The sequence below is a fragment of the Danio rerio genome, chromosome 24, assembly GCF_049306965.1.
Source record: "Danio rerio strain Tuebingen ecotype United States chromosome 24, GRCz12tu, whole genome shotgun sequence".
NCBI lineage: Eukaryota > Metazoa > Chordata > Actinopteri > Cypriniformes > Danionidae > Danio > Danio rerio.
In genome coordinates this window covers 15,681,744-15,702,942 of record NC_133199.1, presented here as the reverse complement: position 1 = coordinate 15,702,942, position 21,199 = coordinate 15,681,744, and the positions used below count along the sequence as shown (strand labels likewise).

General features: G+C 32.6%; 1 protein-coding gene across 1 annotated transcript; it reads right to left on the bottom strand.

Annotated features, from left to right (window-relative positions):
• Positions 1-784: 784 nt before the first annotated feature.
• tram1 (translocation associated membrane protein 1) lies at positions 785-20,584 on the bottom strand. Its single transcript, NM_153669.2, is given in 11 exon segments — positions 785-1,891; positions 4,292-4,437; positions 6,456-6,599; positions 8,996-9,100; positions 9,968-10,038; positions 12,812-12,896; positions 16,771-16,829; positions 16,923-17,039; positions 18,025-18,146; positions 18,570-18,633; positions 20,393-20,584. Coding segments are annotated over 11 exon segments (1,110 nt in total). The 5' UTR covers positions 20,516-20,584; the 3' UTR covers positions 785-1,817.
• Between the last annotated feature and the right edge of the window lie 615 nt (positions 20,585-21,199).

The following is a 21,199-nucleotide window of genomic DNA, read 5'->3' as shown; positions in this document are numbered from 1 at the left end:
CTTGATGATTGGGTTTAGGGTTGGGGTAGGTGTTTAAAAAATACAACTTATTGGGTAATTTAATAGATAGCATAAGTAATACTCTGCATAAATATAATTTTTACGTTAAAGTGACGGTTTGGTGTAGGGTAGGCGTTAAAAAATACAATTTATTGGGTTTAATAGATAGCATAAATAAAACTTGGTACAACAACTACTGTTTTTACGTTACTGTGATGGTTAGTTTAGGTTTGGCAATAAAGACAATTTATTGGGTAATTTAATAAATAACGTAAATAATACTCGATACAACAACTGTTTTTACATTACTGTGACGGTTGGGTTTAGGGTTGGGGTGGGATTAGGCATTAAAAAAAATACAATTTATAGGGTAATTTAATTGATAACAAATAATACTCGGTACAACTATTGTTTTAATGTTACTGTAACGGTTGGGGTAGACATTAATAAAATACAATAAATGGTAAAAATAATAAATTTAATAAATAAAATAAATAAGTCTTGTGAACTTCCGGCCGCAACTGTATCCAATCTAGCAACAACCACAGGAGTCCATGAAATTCCATTACTTGGAAAAAAACATAAATTCCTGATTTTAAATGTCTGGAAAAGATGATTCCATAAAACTTTCATGAACCCTGCAAAACACTGTTTGACATCTTTAATTTGTTTTGATGTCACAACTAACGGTTTGATTTTCGGTAAAGCGATTTACTTCAAAGCAGTACTAAAATACGCAAAAACGGAAAACATTTTCATAAGCAATGCACTGAAATGAAACAAATAACTGTGAAAACGACATTTATTAACGTATTCACTGCTTGTTGGTCAACTTGGTTGTATTTTGAAAGTAATGTGAGATAACAATGCTTGTTCCTTTCTTCATTGTTACATATTGCTGTTCTTAAGCCAAAACTGAGAAATTAGGAGAACTTTTCCTTCGATTTTGACCAGAGTTTCACAATCTCACTGGAATGTGATTTGACATTTTCATGTGTTATCTACACCAAACAGCAAAGTCAGCTGTGCAAAGTCCAAGATTAAATGGTGGAATCTATTGACAAATCAAAAGCACATCGCTTTAGTTTCTTTGCTAAATCAACAATGTGTGGAGCATTACACTAATTGCTTAACTCGACCAAATTACACAATACAGTGCAACAAACGCAATTCATGAACTTGTCTAAAATAAGGCATCAGATGAATGTCTTTGCTTGTGATCTTTTGCTAATGAACGTTTTTTTTTCTAGAAATCTGATGATGCTTCAACACAACAACACAAATGGAGAGACTGTAGACGTGGTTCCAAATGCATAGGACAGAATCAGCAAAAAACTGAGCCTTCAGAGAACTTTAAATACAACCCTGATTTTATACTCAAGCTAAAATATTGGATTATCCCTCTCTGACCTGTCAAAATGATGTATGATTAGGCACTTGTAAAAAAATAAGTTACTTTTCTTTCCCGCCCCCCACAGTTCTCATGTTTTCTTTGCAGGTATGGCTGGATCATAGATTTGGGATTTGAGATTGCAGCATTAGCAAAAAAAAAAAAAAGGCAGAAAGCAAATGGACCTCAGAATGCGCAGGGAATAAAAAGACCCTCTTCAAAATCCCCTAAAGCCACATTTCATTAAGCCGCTCATAATAGTTGAATGGCTTTGTAAAATATGGCATTCGACATCCTACAGGATCAAGAAGCAGGATGAGGAAGTTGCAAGTTTTTTTTTTTTTCATTCTTTCTGATAAACAAGAGGGTGAAGGGAAAACGCAGAGGAATGATGGTGCTGATTTGGGAAGCTGGGAATGCAGGAGGTTTATGATGACTTCTCCTTCCTCGCTCTGGGGGAATCTGCTCCGCTGGCTCCAACAGATCCATTCACACCATTGGCTGTGACGAACACAAATGAGAAGCAGCATTACAGGTACTTACTAACAGTCTTTATTTCTTAAGTACTTCAGCTCAAATCCCTAAATCTCAAAGTCAAAGGAAGCAGCTCGACTTGGAACAGTTTCTTAAAAAGGACAGTTCAGTCAGAACTGAAAATTGATTCGTTTACTCAGAATTCATGTATTCTAAATGGTCTGAGTTTCTTCTGATAAACATAAAAGATATTTTGACAAAAGCTAAAAAACCAGTAACCATTATTATTTTTTTAACAATATTATTTGTTTTAATTCCTATGGTAGTCGATGGTTATCGGTTTTCAGCTTTCTTCAAACTATTTTGTCCTGTGTTCAACAGATGAAAGCAGGGTTCCTACCATTTCATGAACGGCAGATTCAAGACCCTTTAAAACTTCAAATCAGGCATCTTTTTAATTCACGCCCGCAGCGCATGTAGCGCTATGAAAGTCCTTACTGCAACTAACTATTCACTTGCACTTAATATTGACATTAAAATATAAAGTACTGCATAAAAAGGATGCTAAAACAATACATAGGCAAAAAAAATGACTCATATTAATTTGCCATATTAGCCACCCCCAAATGGAAAAAAAAAAAAAAAAGTAGAGCTACATGTGGTGTTTCAATAAATGAATGACCTGTGGCCTATTTCAGTAAGGAGGTTTAAACTCGAAGTTTAAACTTGAACTCTTAGTTGATTTACAGAGAGATTAAAAACTCAAGAGTTTTCGGTTACAGAATAGCTGATCTGAGTTGGGTCAATCAACTTTGAGTAGACCAACTCACACACTATGACTATAAAAAGGCATTATAATGGAGCGCAGATATTACGAGTGACCATGGCAACATCTTTTATATATTTATATATATTTATAAATAAAATTAATAAATAAAAAATAAATAAAAAAAAGATCAGCATTTCTTTCTGCAGCTGAACTTGATGTGCTCATGCAAAGTTATTGCAAATATGACCATGTATTTTAAAAAGCAACACCACTGCATCGGTGAAACAGGCAGTTAGCATGGGAAAACATAGCTGTTCAAGTTAATGCGTAATTTTAAAGTATTTAATATTTAAATATAATAAAAAAAGTAATGTAATGTGTAAGGTTTATAAATTTTTTTTTTAAGTTACCACTTTTATACACGTTGATCAGTTTTAATAGATTTAAAAGTGCACTTGTCTGCAATTGATCAAGTGAAAGAGGTTGATATGATATTTAGAATGCAAGCAGTACTAAAAACAGTTTTAGAATATTAATCCCATTAATCTACATACAGTACATGTCGAAGGTCAGTGAATTTAAGCTAATTATTTATTAAAAAAAGGACAAATCATTCTTATACACTAATGTTCTTTGTGTGACTGAAATGTAGGCAATAGTTATGTTTCCATCCAAAAATGTAAAATCTGTGTGCAAAACTGGATTATTGCACAAAAGACGTGTGAATAAAGCAGCGTTTCCATCCTACGAATTAAAGAGAACAAACTTGTCACTTCCTGATTAACTGACGCCAAATATCAACAGTAAAAACAGAATTTATTGCTGTGAAAGAAGCTGCATCTTTCTTTATTTAATAAATGTACTTGCGCCTCAGAAGACAATGTAGACACACAATGAAGACAGGGGCGTTTGAAGGCATGACACGCAAAGAACAGATGCTCTTGACACTCTGAAGGTAAATCATAATGTACATTAATACTCAGATGGTTAAGGCGTTTTGAAATTACCAAAAAAACATTTTGGATGTTTTACAGTGTGCTCAGCCTGCTGGTTTATCCATTCACACACATTTTCTTCATCATCTCTTATAACAAACCTTTTTTTAATGTGCATACTGGAATTTGTTCAGTAAAAGTGTTTAACGCAGTTAATGCGCATCTTTTCTTATCAAATATAAAGTTTATCCAACTCGGTTATGCACATGTTTTTTTATGCATATTTTTTAAAAGTTATGTGCATCATGACGTTTTCATCAATCGTTTTTTATGTGCATATCTAAATTGAGCATTAAAATAGGTGGGTGGAAACGTAAGGCTAAGGAGAGAAATACAGCTTCGTCTTAAAAAAAAAAAAAAAAAAAAAAAAAAAAAAAAAAGACAGACAGACAGAAACTCAGAGTTTAGAGAATAAAACCTGCTCCTGACCAGGATAGGTTCACAGAGTAAGTTACCATGGTAACTGATTCTGAGTTTAAGTTACTTCTCTTTCAGAAACAGGCTTGACTTACCCAGCTTTCCCCATTTTGACAAACCTTCCATTTTGAAACAGAAAACCCAAAGTTTCTCTCATTTCAGGGGTTAAAATACTCTGAGTTTTCACTTAACCTCCTTTCACTTAACCTCCTGTAACTGGCCCCTGAACTAAAGTGTAATACTGACCTTTCTTTGATTTGCTCTTAGAAGAGGATGATTTCTTCTTTAAGGTCTGAGTCTGTGCTTGTTCTCTCCATCGTCGCAACTGGAAGTTGATAAATTTCCACATCATAAAAGCTTGAGTGATGCATATGGCAGCCAGAACGGTCACTCTGAGAGAAACAGAATGTGATTACAAACAGCTCCAACTATAATAAAGCTAAAGGCTTTTCTATGTTTTGGTGTGATTTAACGCAAGTCACATTCATCCGAAAAGCACACTTCCAGTAGAAAAGCTTTTCAAATGTTCATTATAAAGGAAAATTAGTTTCAAAAATTCTGGCATGGCTATTTTGTGGGCAACAACGGCAAACTTACATTTTTTTTACTCATTACATTTCTGTGTATTTAGCTGTTGATAAAGTTAATTAAAACAATTATGCGGAAATCATTTACAGTCTACAGTAGTAAAGGTTTGAACTGAATCAAAACCTTTCAATCAAAACACCTGTTCTTGTCTTAGGAGAATTACGATAAATATTCTTGATCCACTTCAAACGTTGACTACCGTAACTTGCATTACAATTTTAAAGTCATTACATCAGTGTATATCTATGTACTATTTAAATTCACATTTGTTATTATTTCATTAATTTTTCAAATGTTGGATAATATATAAAATATTAATAAATAATATTTTAGTATTATACAGTAATTCGATTTTTAGATTTTTTTTGTATTTATTCTTGTATTTAGTATTAATAAAAGGGTTAATTAAAATAACTTGGAAAAGATTTAATTTACTGTAGTCAACATTTCAAGTTGATCAAAATCTTTCAAAGTCAATCAAAAACCACTTCAAATGTTGACTGTATATACTGTACAAAACTCACATTACATTTTTCTAATCATTAGTGCACACTTATTTACTCATTTTAAAATCACATTTTTATAATTTTTCTATTTATTTTATTTCATTAATGTATCAAAGATTGGGTCATTTATAAATTATTAATAAATAATATATAATATATATTTTTCTTGTTATATAATTTGTTGTATATAGCCATTAATAAAACAGTTCATTATAGTATTATCATATCATATTAAATATAGTTCATAAACAAATAAGTTTACAATCTACAGTAGTGAAGGTTTGCACCAAGTTAATTTCAAAGTTAATCAAAACTTTAATTTAGTCATTTCTACTCAGTACATTACTGTATACATCTATGTACTCATTGTAAAAAAATTCAAAATAAATAAAAACCCTTTAGAAATTTTGTAAATTTTTCAAAAGTTTAAAAATAAAATATTTAAAAAATATATATTTTTGTATTATATTAGTTAGATTTGTAACATTTCTTTTGCATTTTTGTTGTATTTAGTATTAAAAATGGTTAAAATAATTAGGAAAATATTTAGAAATCTGCAGCAGTCAACATTTGAATGTCAATGTAGTGGACGTTCTTGTCTCAAGAGAATTCCTGAAAAACAGTAGTCAACGTTTGAAGTGGATCAATACTGTATATAACTTGCATTACATTTTTCTACTTATTACATTACTGTGTACATCCATTTATTCGTTTTAAAAATCCCATTTTTATTTTTTTGTCTTATTTTCCATTAATTTATCAAATGTCGGATAATTAATTTATAAAATACTAATTAAATAATCTATATACACACGTGAACACAACATTTTTATATAAGATTTTTATTCTTTTTAGTTTTGGATTCTGGCTGTTAATAAAATGTATTATTAAATTAAACAATTTATGCTTTCATTTATCCAATTCTCAAAGGCTTGTATCTCCGAACACGTCCTAGGACCATGTTGAAAATCACCTAGATGAAATACTTCACCACTATTTATTGTTCTTTCTGTACTTTTACATTCAAACACTCCAAAATTAAATTGTGTATTGCATACATGAATCAGATAAAGCCTGAATCACAAATACCATAAAACCAGCACAGTGTAAACCATTCAAATTCAAGAATTTCCTGCTTCAAAGCTCCACAAAAATTAAAACAAGTCACATGACAAGGCACTTGGCTTATAATGAGGCCCTAAAATTACTTCTTAAATGAAACAGCTCTAAAATATTTGCAGAATTGTTGTGAATTATTCCTTGTGCCATAGGGATGAAGTATAGGGAATAAATAAAGCTAAAATCACCCTTCTTACCGCACAAACAGGACATTAAAGCTTCCCTCTGCAAGATTCAAACCCTGTTTCTCTGCTCCTGCAAGGCCGAAGCCCACAGTAAGAACAGACAGAGACAGAGTCAACAGCCGGCCCAGCACAAACAGAACAGCCCACACTGTAAACCTGTTAACATACAGAAAACCCTTCATGATTATCAAACATCCTTCTGCTTAAAACACACAGCAAAAAAAGTTACCAAAAATGGTTGGGGTTAGGGTTAGCGCAAGTTGACATCCATTTGCAAAGTTATCATAAAGGTTGGGGTTAGGGTTAGCGCAAGTTGACATGCACTTGCAAAGTTTCTTATAGTCAGTTAAATGTCTGTTGAAGGAGCAGTTTCAGCAGATATTAAGCAGACAGTCTACTCAAATGGTAACACTCAAATGGACCATCAAAATGAAGTTTTACCTTACTTTTCTACAATAATAAAGAATTAAAATAAAAAGACAATAACAACAATAGATAATTTAAATGACATAAATAAAAAAATATCTAAAATAAAAACGGTTTAAAAATACTTATGATAAAAAATGGGAGGGTTTAGAAGTCTCTCCAGATAAAAATTGTTGTCTGATAACATTAAAAATAGGGCATTCCACAAGTACATGTTTAACAGTTTGGTTTCCGTTGCAATATTGACATTTTGGGTTTTTTCTTCTTAAGTATCTGTCCATAAGCAGGGTTTCTGCAGGTTTCATCAAGTCAAATCTAAGACTTTTTAATACCATTTTAAGACAATTATAAATTACATTAAAGTTTTATACATGGCTAAACACTTGTAATTTTTGGTACATTTTAAAATTTTGATAAGGATTTGGCCCTATGTATTCATTTATTGTTTTGCTTGCCACAAAAAAAAAAAAAAAAAAAAAAAAAGTTAAGTTATTTTTCAGGCCCATATTTAAATATAAAAACAAGAAAACTAGTTGTATACACTTTCAACATACTTTCACTTTGTTTTTTAATGAGAAGTTAAGCATTGTTTAAAGTATATTACAGAGAAAATTACATAAATTAAAAATATACACAATCCATTTTGACCAAAAGCCAACAAATACCGAGTATAACTCCTATTCAACCTAATGTGTTTGTTTTAAAAAACTTAAGTTTCATGTCTATCTATTATTATTATTATGTCCCCTTTCCCTTACTTCTTAAACCTTAAATTGTTTTTGTATAAATGGAAGACCATGTAAAGAGGTATGTTGCTGTTATTATCATGAGTAAATGTGTAACTGTTTTCAGTTTGATTACATTTTAATTTGGAGAATTTGCTGTATCTCTTTGCAGGGTGAAGCAGTGGCGCAGTAGGTAGTGCTGTCGCCTCACAGCAAAAAGGTTGCTGGTTCGAACCTCGGCTCAGTTGGCATTTCTGTGAGGAGTTAGCATGTTCTCCCTGCGTTCGCGTGGGTTTCCTCCGGGTGCTCCGGTTTACCCCACAGTCCAAAGACATGCTGCAGGTCAATTGGGTAGGCTAAAATTGTCCGTAGTGTATGAGTGTATGAGGGTGACAGGCCAGGCGGAAGGTGTTTAAAAAAAATAAAATAAAATAAATAAAAAAAGTCGTTATCATATGATGGACAAGTCTAAATGGAGGACTTGCTCCAAAGAGCCGACACCGCAACCATACGGGACTAAGGCAGAAGAAGAAGAAGCTGTATCTCTTTGCAATCAACTTCTATTCAGATGGCTTGTTGGTAATTGGATAGATCTCGGCCAATTGGGTAGCTTTTTCCTTGGAGAGGAAATGCAAGACCTGTTTAAAGTTATTTAAGACATACAACACAATATTTTAGCGAATTCAAGACTTCTTAAGGCCTAAAATGTTGTTTTGAAAATGCAAGATATTTTAAGATTTTAAGACCCCACGGACACCCTGATAAGTCCCATATGACACCTTATGTAATCTCATTTAAAAAAATAAATAAATTAAAAAAAAAAAAGAGAGAGAAAATATGCGTTTAAAAAAAAAAATGGTTACCTTTTCTTTCCATGACTGGCTGGATTTCAGAAAGTTTATTTTCTGAGCACTGATCCTATTCTACCTTTTTCTGACCTTTTTCAGACCTTTGAGTCTCATTCGTTGACAGTCCCATATAAGCTTACCCAGTGCACACAGTTTGAGCCAAAATGAGCTATGATTAGTTCACCTTTTGAGTCTTCTGGTTTGTGATCTGTTCGTTCATCACGTGACAGCATGTAAAAAGAGATGACTCAAGCCAGGGCTCGAGAAATGAATGAATCAAATCTTTATTCCCGCTCTGAATGAATATGATTGGCTTCTGTCTTTCCTTCTCTTCTTAACTCGCATGGAAATGTTTGTGTTTTTATGCTAGAGTAAAACCAAGACAAAGGCTGTAAAAATACTATAATTTTCTTGATATATGGTCAAAGCAGCAACTAATTTGCATTAAAGGGACATACACGAAATTATGTATTTTTGCTTCTAGCTGAAAAAAAAACAAACAAAAGCATAACAGTCTTTAACTGGACTTTTCTGTCCATTGATTGACACTCACCCACTCTGCCTTTCCTCATTGCTGAAGTAAATGAGTCTGGACACATGGAAGATGAGCTCAACAAAGTAATGCAGAACCAGCAACACCAAACCCAACCGGTTCAGACTGAAAACACATGAAAAATGGTTTAAACATTAGTGAATCTGCTGTGTTGCACTTTGAAAAGTGTCTATGCACGTAAATGGAAATGCTTTCAGATTCATTTAAATTTCACTTTGTACAATTTTTTTTAAATTACTTTTTTACACTTTAAATGAAAGTCTAAAAGATTTTCAAAGTTTCACTGTAACAAAAAGATTTTTTAAAAGCAGTTAAAAAAATTAATAAACAAACAAATCAGTCTGCTTCAAAATTGTGCGTTTAATTCCATGCATTTTTGGCCATGTTTATAATAAATTTTACAGAGTTTAATATGAAGGAAATCCTACAACTTCTTTTGAAGTGTTGAATCAATTTTTGACATTTAAAAATATATTCAACACTAATTGAATATTAATAGTTGTCAGACCATGTTACAAAGTTTTTTTGACTTGCTCAACTTAAAAATACATACGTATATACAAACATATCGATTCCAATTATTTTTTATGTATCTTAATAACAGCAAAAACACAATACTCTAAAATATTATCACAAATAAAAGGCTATACATTTTACAATGCAATTTATTCCTGTGCTGACAGCTGGGTTTTCAGCATAATTTCTCCAGTACACAGGATGCAATAAGCATCTGAAAATATCTGGAACAGTGTTCCTTTTCTTCTTTGATGATTTTAAGTCTTCATTAATCAAAAAAACAAAGTCATGAAGGCAGAAACAAGAAACCAATAAGACAACTATAATGGGCTTGTTGACAACATCCATTTTCAAAATCCACGTTCGAGTGAGCATGTGTAATTGATGTTCTCCTACAAAATGTGACCCTGACAACTGTTTATGGTGATTAATAAACATGACAAATCAATTGCTTACTTCAGAGCGTAGGCTCCAGCGATGTGGACCAAGTAAAGGCTTATATAAACAAGCTGGCGAGGAATGTCTTCCTGAAAAAAAAAAACACATGCAATATGTATTAAAATATCGTAAAAACACCATCTCAAATGTTTATACACATTGAGTATACACAATTCTTAACCTGATTATAAATATAGTCATTGTGTGATAAAAAAAATATTTTATAGCCTGAAATTAACATTGATAACTTATATACTGTAAATGTTTACTTTTTATATTTAATCACTGTCTTGCAAGAAATGCTATGTAGTGACAATAATATATTAATGTGACAAAAGCAAAAAATAAATAAATACTAATTCACATGAAGTTGCAGTCATTGCTATGAAAAGCCAATTCAATCACATAAACCTTGATTTTGTGTTAATAATCCAAACAAAATGTATTTTCACAAAATATTGAGAATACAACTGAAAAGAAACATGTCAAGTGTTAGCCAAGAGTCCTAAGTAATCTTTGTCTATCAGCTCAAAAAATAGTTTTATATATGTAAACTTTGTGTGATCTAAACTAAATATTTGAAACAGAAGACCCATAGCTTTTAGTTCATTTAATTTTAGGGTGAACCTGATTTTCTTAATATATTATTTTAGTGAATTTTGTTAGTTTTATAGCAGTACTTATCACAACACAAATATCTTTAAAAAGAGAAATTAGGATCAGATATTCAAAAGCGTTCCAGAATTGTTCATTTAAATTGAGCAAGCCTAGATTATAAAAAGTGCAACGCTGTAAACATGTTAATGAACTACGTGCACAGTTGCTTAAATATTAATTATTTTTTCCAGGGTTTCTGCAGATTTCACCAAGTTAAACTTAAGACGTTAAGATCATTGTGAATGAAATATTAGACTCAAAGTGGCAAATGCTAAGAATTTTTTCAAATAGTTCAGGAGGAATAGATTTTTATTTGCCCTATCAAAAATATTATAATTTACTACATTAAGTAGAACAACAAGAAAATTTAGAAAAATGGAAATATTTTAGATATTTCTTAACAAAATATTTTAAATAGTGTAAAAACAAGCTCTGCTTGTATTCATATACCTTTTCCAACATAAACTTCCTTTCAATTAAATAATAAACAAATGTTTTAAAAAATGTAAAAACTATAAAAAAAAAAAAAAAAAAAAAAAACTAAATCTATGCACAAGAATCTGTCCAGGGGTCTTTTCTTGGTACATGGATTACTCCATTAGCTGGATTTGGATATTAACGATTTGACATGACATGATTTGTTCTTCAAAACTCATTCTTTTTTTCCCCAAAGAAATAATAATTTATGCAGTCAACATATGCGTTTTTACAGCTAATACGCCGGTGATTTGATGCTTCGCTAAAGTTGCAAAGACTTTTACCGATGTCAAAATGCTTTAATGCAAAATTAATCTAAACAGCCAGTTATTCCTTACACTAATTAAGAAACTTAAAAAGGCCTAGGCTACTATTTTAAAGAAAATCCACTCTAAATGTAAAAGTAAATAAATTACTAAATACTCGACACATAAAAGTGTAAACTAAAGCCTGCAGCCCACAACAAAGATGTAAAGTTATTGAGTATTATATTTAACAAACTGTTTACTATGAATTTGATGTAATTTTGCTTACATGGATAGTTCAATATTAATCAGATGACCCCAGGTCAGTGTCCTCAGCAGTGAATGCAACATTAATTTAAAAGTGCTCCATGTAAAGAAAATTAAAGCAATATGATAAAATGGAGTTAAAAATGACACTTTAAAATAAAAAGTTGAAAGTTTTATTGAGATGGATTGTTGGTGATTGTATGGGTGTTGGCCAGATTGGGTTGCAAAAATAGACCCATTTAAAAAAAAAAAAAGATTTAAGACCCACAACACTATTTCAGTAAATTTAAAACTTTAAAGAATTCTGACATTTTGATTTTGAGATTTAAGACATTAAGACACGAGGATATAATTTTCCTTGAAAGGATAGTTACTGTCTTAATTTATTTAACACTACAGTTGTTCCAAAACGATTTGAGATCGCTTCTTCTGTTTAACATAAGAGCAAATATTTTGAAGAAAGCTGAAAACTTTGAAGAAAGCTGAAAACTGAAAAATTGTATTTGTTTTTCTACTATGTATGCCAATGGTTAAAGGTTTTTTGCTTTCTTCAACATACTTGCTTTGGAAAGCCATTGGTCTTCTGTGTTCCAAATATTTTAGACTGGTTCCAAATAAGTAAAAAGAAAGTAAACTTAAATTTTGGGTAAACTATTCCTTTAAGCCAGCTTAAGCATAAATTAAGGAATAAATGTAGCCAAGCATGTACATGTGTAAAACCATTTTCTGTTGCTTTACTGAAGTGTGCATGTGTGATACTGCAAATTTAAGACAGAGCAAATGTTTTGTAACAAGGAAGGAGGAAATATACCACAAACAAACAAAAGCACTTTCTTGACCCAAAGAATTACAAAAATGTGTTGTCATCTTGTGCGGCAGAAGCAAATGTTTAGCGGTCAAAATGCTGGATCTTAAGAGGATCATATACATGCTGTTCAGTTTTTAATCATTAATTGGCTAATTCACCCAAAAAAATTTAAATTCAGTTTTCAGTCCCAAAAATGTAGCTGTTATGCACACAAAAAAGCAAAAACGCATAAAAAGTTCCCTCTTTTTGGCTGAAAATATTGTGTGAACAGCCCTTAATTTGCTTTGAAAGCTGCCAGCATCAAATTAACTGATTTATTAATAAACTCTAAAGCATTGCTGGGTTATGCATTTGCATGCAAACCCAAAAAAATGGGTTATTTCAACTTGCACATCCATGTTTACTTACTTTCTTGGCCTTCTGGAAGTAAAGCTCTGGGATTGCATGAAGCCAGTAGCCGAGCTGACAGATGTAGTAGAACTTCATCTGGAACCTAAAACAAACCAAGGAGCTTCTTAAGCATCTTCTTTACGACTTGCGGAAATAAGACATCAATAATAATCACATTTGCAAGCTGCGTGTTAAACATACAGTGGGTCTGCAAAAGTCAGAAGAGAAAGTTGGAGGTAGACTAATGCAGGATAATTTAATCAGAAGCTTTGAGACTGCTCTTACACAGACCCCTCCATGAGAACTTGATCAGTTTATGAAAGAAGATGCAAGTTATGAGTGCTCACACAGCCAATCGGCAGAGGTGAGATGAGGTGGAATATGAACCCAAATTATTTCACAATTCACGCTGAAAACCAACACTTTCTTATTATTCAAAGTTAGGGCTGGATAATATTCCAAGAAAATGACATTGAAATATATTTTATTAAAAATAATAGTCATTTTCACGAGATGACTTAAAGTTACTCTAAAGAGAATGGTTTGTTTTTTTTAATACGTCAAATCTTAAAACTGTTTTTTATTCTAAAATACTTCACACACAGAACTTAGGAATGCTCCGATCGATTGGCCAGAGATTAGTATCGGCCGATAAATCACATTTTGACTCAATCGATACTCACCAATCTCAAGAACAACTAGATGGAGAGCAAAATATTGGACTGACCTTGCATGTGTCTAGATCTTTTTACATATATAAGAACTGAAAGCTCAGTGTTTTGACAATTCCAAGTCCACTCAAACCAGGCTTTGTAATATACTTACTGCAATAAATATGTATTTATAGGCGTGCATTTTAATTTCTTATGCATCAAATACGTGCTCAAACTTTTTCTTGATTGAGACATGTAGAATTCTTCTTTCATCATTTGCAATGTTTCCAAATTGCCTCGTCAGTTGTTTTTCTTACCAATATTTTTTATTGGTTTTATCTATAACTGTCTTTAAAGCTGCTTCCGACCATGACATGTCCACACTAAACAGTTATAAGCGACATGTTTAAGGGACTATATGCAACATCCTTCATTTACTCTCCACTTAAGTATCACACTTAGAAGGAAAATGTGCTTTATGCATCAAAGTTTGAAGCATCAAAATTAGTACTCTGTATCGGCCGATCCCCATGACAAGGAATCGGTACTTTGTATCGGCTGCAAAAATCCTGATCAGAACACAAAAATTAACTACTATAATAATAATAATAATAATGTGGTGCAACAGATTAGAAATCTTACGGTTTGGAATACATTGTTTTTTTTTCTTGTTTTTTTAAGTCACAGACCATTTTTCGGATCAGCCAAAAAATGTAATTTGCTTTACATTCATTACAAAAACAGTACCGCAAGAAACTTTTATTTAACAAACAAAACCTAGAACCTGTAATTTTATTTAAAATAAAATGAAGTAATAATCAGCTACTGTGAAAAAATAAATAAAAATACTGTTACTACTACTACTTTTGCTGATGACACTAAAATGTATAAATCTATCATTATCTTTTGCACAACCCATGTTTATTTTTAACCTAATTTTTAATAAATGATTCAGTTATTCACTTATAAAACTTCATGATTCATAGCTAGATGGATCATTTTTAAAGAATTATTCAATGGTATATTTTTGATGGCTGGTTGTTGCCACCTATTGGTTAAATTACATAATTGATGCCAACAACTTTCATTTGAGTGTTACGTCTGTTTCACACCGCAAGCGTCAGCGGCGCGTAAGCAGAGCGCGAGCAGCGCGTGTGTTTTCGGCGTCCATGTTAACACATTAGAGCTTTCATACCGCACGCAGCAGCAGCGCCTCAGAGCGAGGCTTGAGCGTCGCCGAAGCAGCAGTGTAGCGATAGTTTCGGCGCTGGGTCTATTTTTGACGCGCTGCTCACGCTCAATTAAAGTAACAGTGCATTGATAATGACCAAAACACAATGAATGACAGTAAAAAGTAGCAATTTTACCCAATAGATGCGTTAATGATGTCAAATGGTTTATATATATAGTCATTCAAAGGAGCTTAAAACGATTAAAAACGGCAACAAATATTTATTTAGGCCCGAACTACAAACCCCAAATGTAAAACAATTTTAGTATCAGTTTTGCTTAAGTTGCACACTAGTGTTGTAGGAGAGGGGAAATAGAATATTTATGGGATTTGTAGTCCATAGCGAAGTGTTTAGTGGGTAGTGTAGTTCAACACGCATGCTGGATTATGTGAGCTCGCTGTGTTCTGTGCAGCTGAGCAGAGGAAGAAAGTTTTAATCGGCTTTGTTTTATGTTCACTCGAGTTATTACTACCGAGATCTGTTTGCACTGTGAATCTGACAACACGAAAATAAGTAAAAGAATGGCATGCATTGGTTACTTTTGTCCGTCTCATCCTCTGCACGAGCATGAATTAACGAGCTGTTATTCTGCCGCTGGACATCACTGAAGCGGAGAAAGTAACACTAGTTTGATCATGTATAAATATCATTATAACTATATTGTATAAATATTATTATAACTAGGTCTACAGCAACCTGATAATAAAAAAAAAATGACATGATATCACAGGCAATTGTCCTCTGACTGTAGACACTTCTCATACAAGTTAGCTTGAGAAGCATACAGTACTATTTGATCTATAAATTTTGTAAAATAAACATTTGCAGGTTAAAGAAACAGCATAGAAGGGGCTTTGGTGCAGATGAAAAGTTTAAAAAGTGTATTTGTATATAGAGAGACATGGGTAACCTGATAGAATAGACAGAGATAGGTTGATCTCTGCAGCAGCTGCTGAAGAGCTGCACGCTGCAGACGCAGCTGGTGTGAAAGGCAAACGGCTGCGTGCTGCTACTGCTCGACATACGCGCTGAGCACGCTCTGCTCACGCGCCGCTGACGCTTGCGGTGTGAAACAGGCGTTATGTTAAATGCATAGGATGGTAATTTTAATCTCTCTCAAACTAATAATCTTTATCTTTAAACTGTTACCCCGGTGTTTTGCGTCATTTAACTGTTTGTAAACTTAAGACTGAATCTCTTTCTTGATTTTTTTGTATTTTTCAAACACATTTGAATGCGGAATGCTGCGATTCGGATTAATAAAGGATTAATAAACATGCAAATCACCAATATTTATAGTTTATGCTGCATAGTTGATGAGATTGATCTTTAATGATTAATCATGCAGCTTACACTAAATGCATTACTGCAGGCTATGCAAGTATTGACAGAAAATTTTGATGAAGAAACCCACCTCATCCCAAATGATCTACCACAACTTCTTCAGTTATCATTATATTTTGATGGAAAGCCTAAATGCTTTCACACACACGTGATTTAAATGACGCAAGATGCAAATTTATTAAAAATAAAAAAATGATTAATCCACAGGTCACATGCGTTTTAAACCGTGGGTTGTGATCCACACGATTCACGGATGAACGGTGATCTGTTACACCCTAATAATAATAAAAATATTTATACAGTACTTCAAAATATGTGTCTTACTTTGCTTTTTTATAAGAATTAAATAATGATTTTATTATGATTCTTACAAATATTAAACCAAATAAACTTATTTTAATAGCACTATTGTACCGTAAAGAAATTAATGTTTTAATAATAATATATACATCTTATCCTCTTCATTTTCAAACAGCAACCTAGCTAACAAGTGAAAGAAATTGCTCAAAATTGCAAAAGACGTAAAAAAAAAAAAAAAAAAAAGCAAGGCCTCTATACTTAATCAGTTCAAACTCAATACTGAGAGGAAAGTCCAAATTTGAACAATAGTTGCATATAAATGACTTCAATAAGTCTTAGATATTTTATAAAAATCATAACCTGCAGGCTTTGACACTCGTACTAATTTCACACTATTTTATAATTCAAACTTCGCACATTTTCCAAGAGCACAGACGGTGGTACTTACTGCATTAGGGTGTGTGGGTAGCCATCCCACAGGCTGACAGGGTTTGAGAGGATGTTCTCCTTTAGAGGAAGTAGAATAAGTCAAATTAGTCTTTTTACAGACTGCTAGAAATACAAAACAGCACACAAGCCCTATTAACACAAAGCTCTTACAGAAACAAGAATGCTGGCTCCCCACAGGCAGGAGAAGAGGTAGAAGGCACTCAGCTGACCCGACTCATTGAACTTGCTGTGCTTGGTTTTAGAGAAGTGCATCTTCCTGTTGATTTTCTGAACAGGAAAGGATTCAAATGAATAGCAAAAGAAAAGCATGCATTAGTATTAACAGTGTTGCACCACAATGATACTGGCATGCTCATTTGTGCACTTAAACCCTTTTGTTTTACATGGAAGCTTGTTCCTGCCATTAGATGAATAATAAAAGCTGATAGCATGTTTTAGCTCACAATTGAAAGTGTTAATTATCATTATGGATTTTTTCTTTAGAATTTGACTATATCTGACATTTTGAACTTACTGACTCACAATCTAAAATAAGTTCTCAAGATTTTGAGCTTATTTTTTGCAATTCTGCAAAAAAAAAAAAAAAAAGACTGCAACACAAAAACTGAAAATCTTGCATATGCGAGATATAAAGATTTAGTATACTGAACCAAATCAGAGATATAAAAAATAAACAATTGCTAGATACAAACTCAAAATTGGCAAATATAAAAGATTACACTTCAGTTAAGGTGTCCTTGTTACTACTACTAATTTAACTACCGAGTAATATTAATTAATTTCATGTACTTACCATATGGTTAGCATAAGAATGACAGTTAAGTTTAGGGTAAATGTAATGTATTTATGCATTATTATTGATTATAATATTAAGTACATGGAGGCTGTAACAATTGGACACATTAAAATAGTGATATCATACAAATATCATATGAAGATTTGTGTTATTCTCTGTGTTAGAACAGTGGGAAAGCTGAGAGACTCAAATTCTGAATTGCGATGCCATCCAAGCGATCAATTCCAAGAAATAAGAAGAAAACAAAATAGTCTTGAATTGGGAGATAGAAACCTGGAATGGTGAGAAACTTGCAATTCTGAAAAATGCATTTAACTTGGAAAAGCAAACCAAGTTGTGTGCAATTGCAATTCACATTTAAATGTATTATTCTGTGTCAGAAACAAGCTTCAGTGCAGTAGTTTCAGCTACACTTCATTTAGTGGGACATATATTTAACCAGAGAGAAATACTTACATCCAGCACATATTCCTGAATAATGGCGTGCATGATAATGGCCACCAACATGTAAAAGAAAATAGTGGCCACATCTTTCAGACCATAATGAAAGTAATTCACTGTCGCTTCCTCTGGACCTCCTAAAATACACAAGACAGTGGGAAGATTGTCCCAAAATTCTTAATACTATTGTTATTGGTATAGTAACTATTGTTAGCTTTTTGATCAAGTCAAGTATAAACGGAAATTATTTCTCTTTTGCTCAGTAAATTAATAAATACATTTATTAATTAATAATATGACAGAGGACATGCAGCTGATCTTTTAACATATTAAACGCCCCCCCTTCCTTTGTAATTTAACATTATTCTAATTGAATAAAAGCAGAACATCTTCATTAAACAAATGTGTCATCAGATAAATTGGTGCAGTGGCAGTGTTAGTGATAAAGGTTTAAAGAAAAACAATGATTGACTTGGTGTTTCGAATGCTACCATAGAAATAACAATGTAACAGAAAACAGATATGATTAAAACAAACTAGCTATTTCCCAACATACTTACCATTTGCTGGAATCGTGACGTTGTATTGCACAGTTATGAACAAAACCGCTACCTTTGATGTAATCTATGTGGAAAGAAATACTGTCAATACACAAACAAATAAAGCAATAAAATCCCCCCAACATTAAAGATTTGTAAAATCTTAAGCAATACAATCAAAACACTAATAAATAAAATCAACATTTGACCCTAAAAGAAGAAAAAACTGTAATTGATGAAAATTAAAATGTAATAAAAAGTAGTTTTATATTCATAGAAGGCACACTACCTGTCAAAAGTTTGGGATCAGTAGGAGTTTTTAAATGTTTTAAAATAAGCTTCTCCGGCTCACCAAGGCTGTATCTAATCAAAAATACAGTACACATTGTAAAATTGTGAAACGTTATTGCACTGTAAAATAACTGTTCAAAAGTAGTTTAGAATTTAATTTAATAATTTATTCAAGTGATTTTTTTAATTTTGAACTTTCAGTTTCATTAATCCAGTCTTCAGTCACACAATCTTTCAAAAATCACTTTAATATTAATTATTATTATAAATAGTATTATTAATGTATTAGTAATACAAGCAATAATGACTGGAGTAATAATTTCATTTGAACATACTACATACAAGAAAGCAGTTATTTAAAATTGAAATAATTATTTAACAGTTTAACATTTTTTGCATTTAATAAATGATACCTTGATGAACAAAATCATTGTTCTTAATTTTAAAATGTTTTCTATTTTCTTAAAAACATGAAAAGTTACCTGACCCCAAACTTTTGACCGGTAGTGTAAACTAAAGCAATTCTATTTTCATAGATGGTATACTATAAAGTTTATAAAATTCAGGGTTTTAAGTTTAAGGTTCACAAAGTATTGTTAAACAAAACGGCATTTTATATGGTGTCTGATGTTCTGTAGATCATTGGCAAAAATAATTACAGTGAGACTATACAGGCCTGTTACTTAAGCGAGTTAACTTGGATATTTTAAAACGCCATTGATTTCGTGTGTTAAGTGTTAATCGGATGTATATGCAAGATAAAAATATTGTAACTTAAATAGGTGATGAATCATTAGAAAAAGCACCAAATCTATTCAGGTGATGTAAACTCCACTTCCCATGATGCACTACAGCACAAGCGCAGATATTCAGCAAACTATCGTTCAAATCTAACGGTTTTGCTAATTTGCGGTCCAAACTGATGCGCAAACTGTAAAATCGTCAATTTGGCACAAAATACATATTTTGGTAGCCAAAAATCGTGACTCTCGCCATGTTGTGCACTGATGACAGCACTCAGTCATTCTCCGATTGCCACGTAACACTTCATTTGCGCGTAAAAGTATCAGTGCAGCTACAATGTTGCGTAATCATTTTAGTCATCATTTCTAAAATTCCGTTCAGCACTTCATATTACAGAAGAAAACTACGAGCGTGCTTTTTAATTATCTTGCGGGTTTTAAAGTTCCCTAAATGGGCATTCATCTCTCTCTCTCTATCTATCTATCTCGTGCATCACGTCTATTGAATCAAACCATTCAATTGAACAACCAATTAGCACATTTGCGTGAGAGTTAATACTAATAACTTAATTATACGATTCAGAATCATGCAACTTTATCTAAAATCCTTCATTTTACGTTGCAAAACCAAAAAGTAGCAACTTAATGTGCAGTTAAAGGAAGTGAAAGAAACGAGATGTGTTCTGAAACAACATTAAACAAGATCCGTTAGATTTCTTACATAAATAAACAAAACATAAACACTGAGTTGACTCCAAGCTGTTCTTTCGAGTGTAAAAGTGAGTGAATTTGGTAAAAGTGTGCTCTTACCTCAAACATAAGACCCAGGAGAAACACCATAGCGACACAGGACACAATATCCGCGTGGTTCTGGATCACAAACTCATGGCTGAGCACCGGCGGGTTCTTGGTGGTCTTTTTTCGGATGCCCATCTTGGTGGATGTTGAGAGAACTTTTAGTTAGTGTGAGTGAGGAACACGTCTTCACTATTGTTATCTGGCAGGCACGTCAGTCTTAACGCCTACTTCTGTATTTCTTCTTCCATCCTTTTTCAAATTTTAATGCAGTTTGCAAGGAGACGAGAGACGCGCCATCTGTCGGACTGGAGAAAATACATATGCCAAACATGTCAAACATTCCTTTTTTAACATTCATTGTATTCTCTTTTATGATTTGACAAGTCAATATCAGACATTGTAAATATTGTGTTCCAACTTGCTAAATATCATATACACTGCTGTAAGTGTCCCTATGCTTTGAACATTTCCGAAACGAACTTAAACTCTATTACTCTTTACTGAAATTACTTAATAACTGTCGTGCCCAAAAATTCATCAGACAATCATACATTAATTGTATTTAAAACTTTTGTTTATTTATTTATTTTTATTTTAGGGTGTCACAGTGGCGCAGTGCCATACAGCAAAAAGGTCGCTGGTCAGTTGGGATTTCTAAGTGGAGTTTGCATGTTTTTCCGTGTTTGCGTGGGTTTCTTCTGGGTGCTTCGGTTTCCCCCACAATTCCAAAGATATGTTTTAGGTGAATTGGGTAAACTAAATTGTCTGTTGTGTATGATTGTGAATGAGTGTGTGTATGGATGTTTCCCAGTGTTGGGT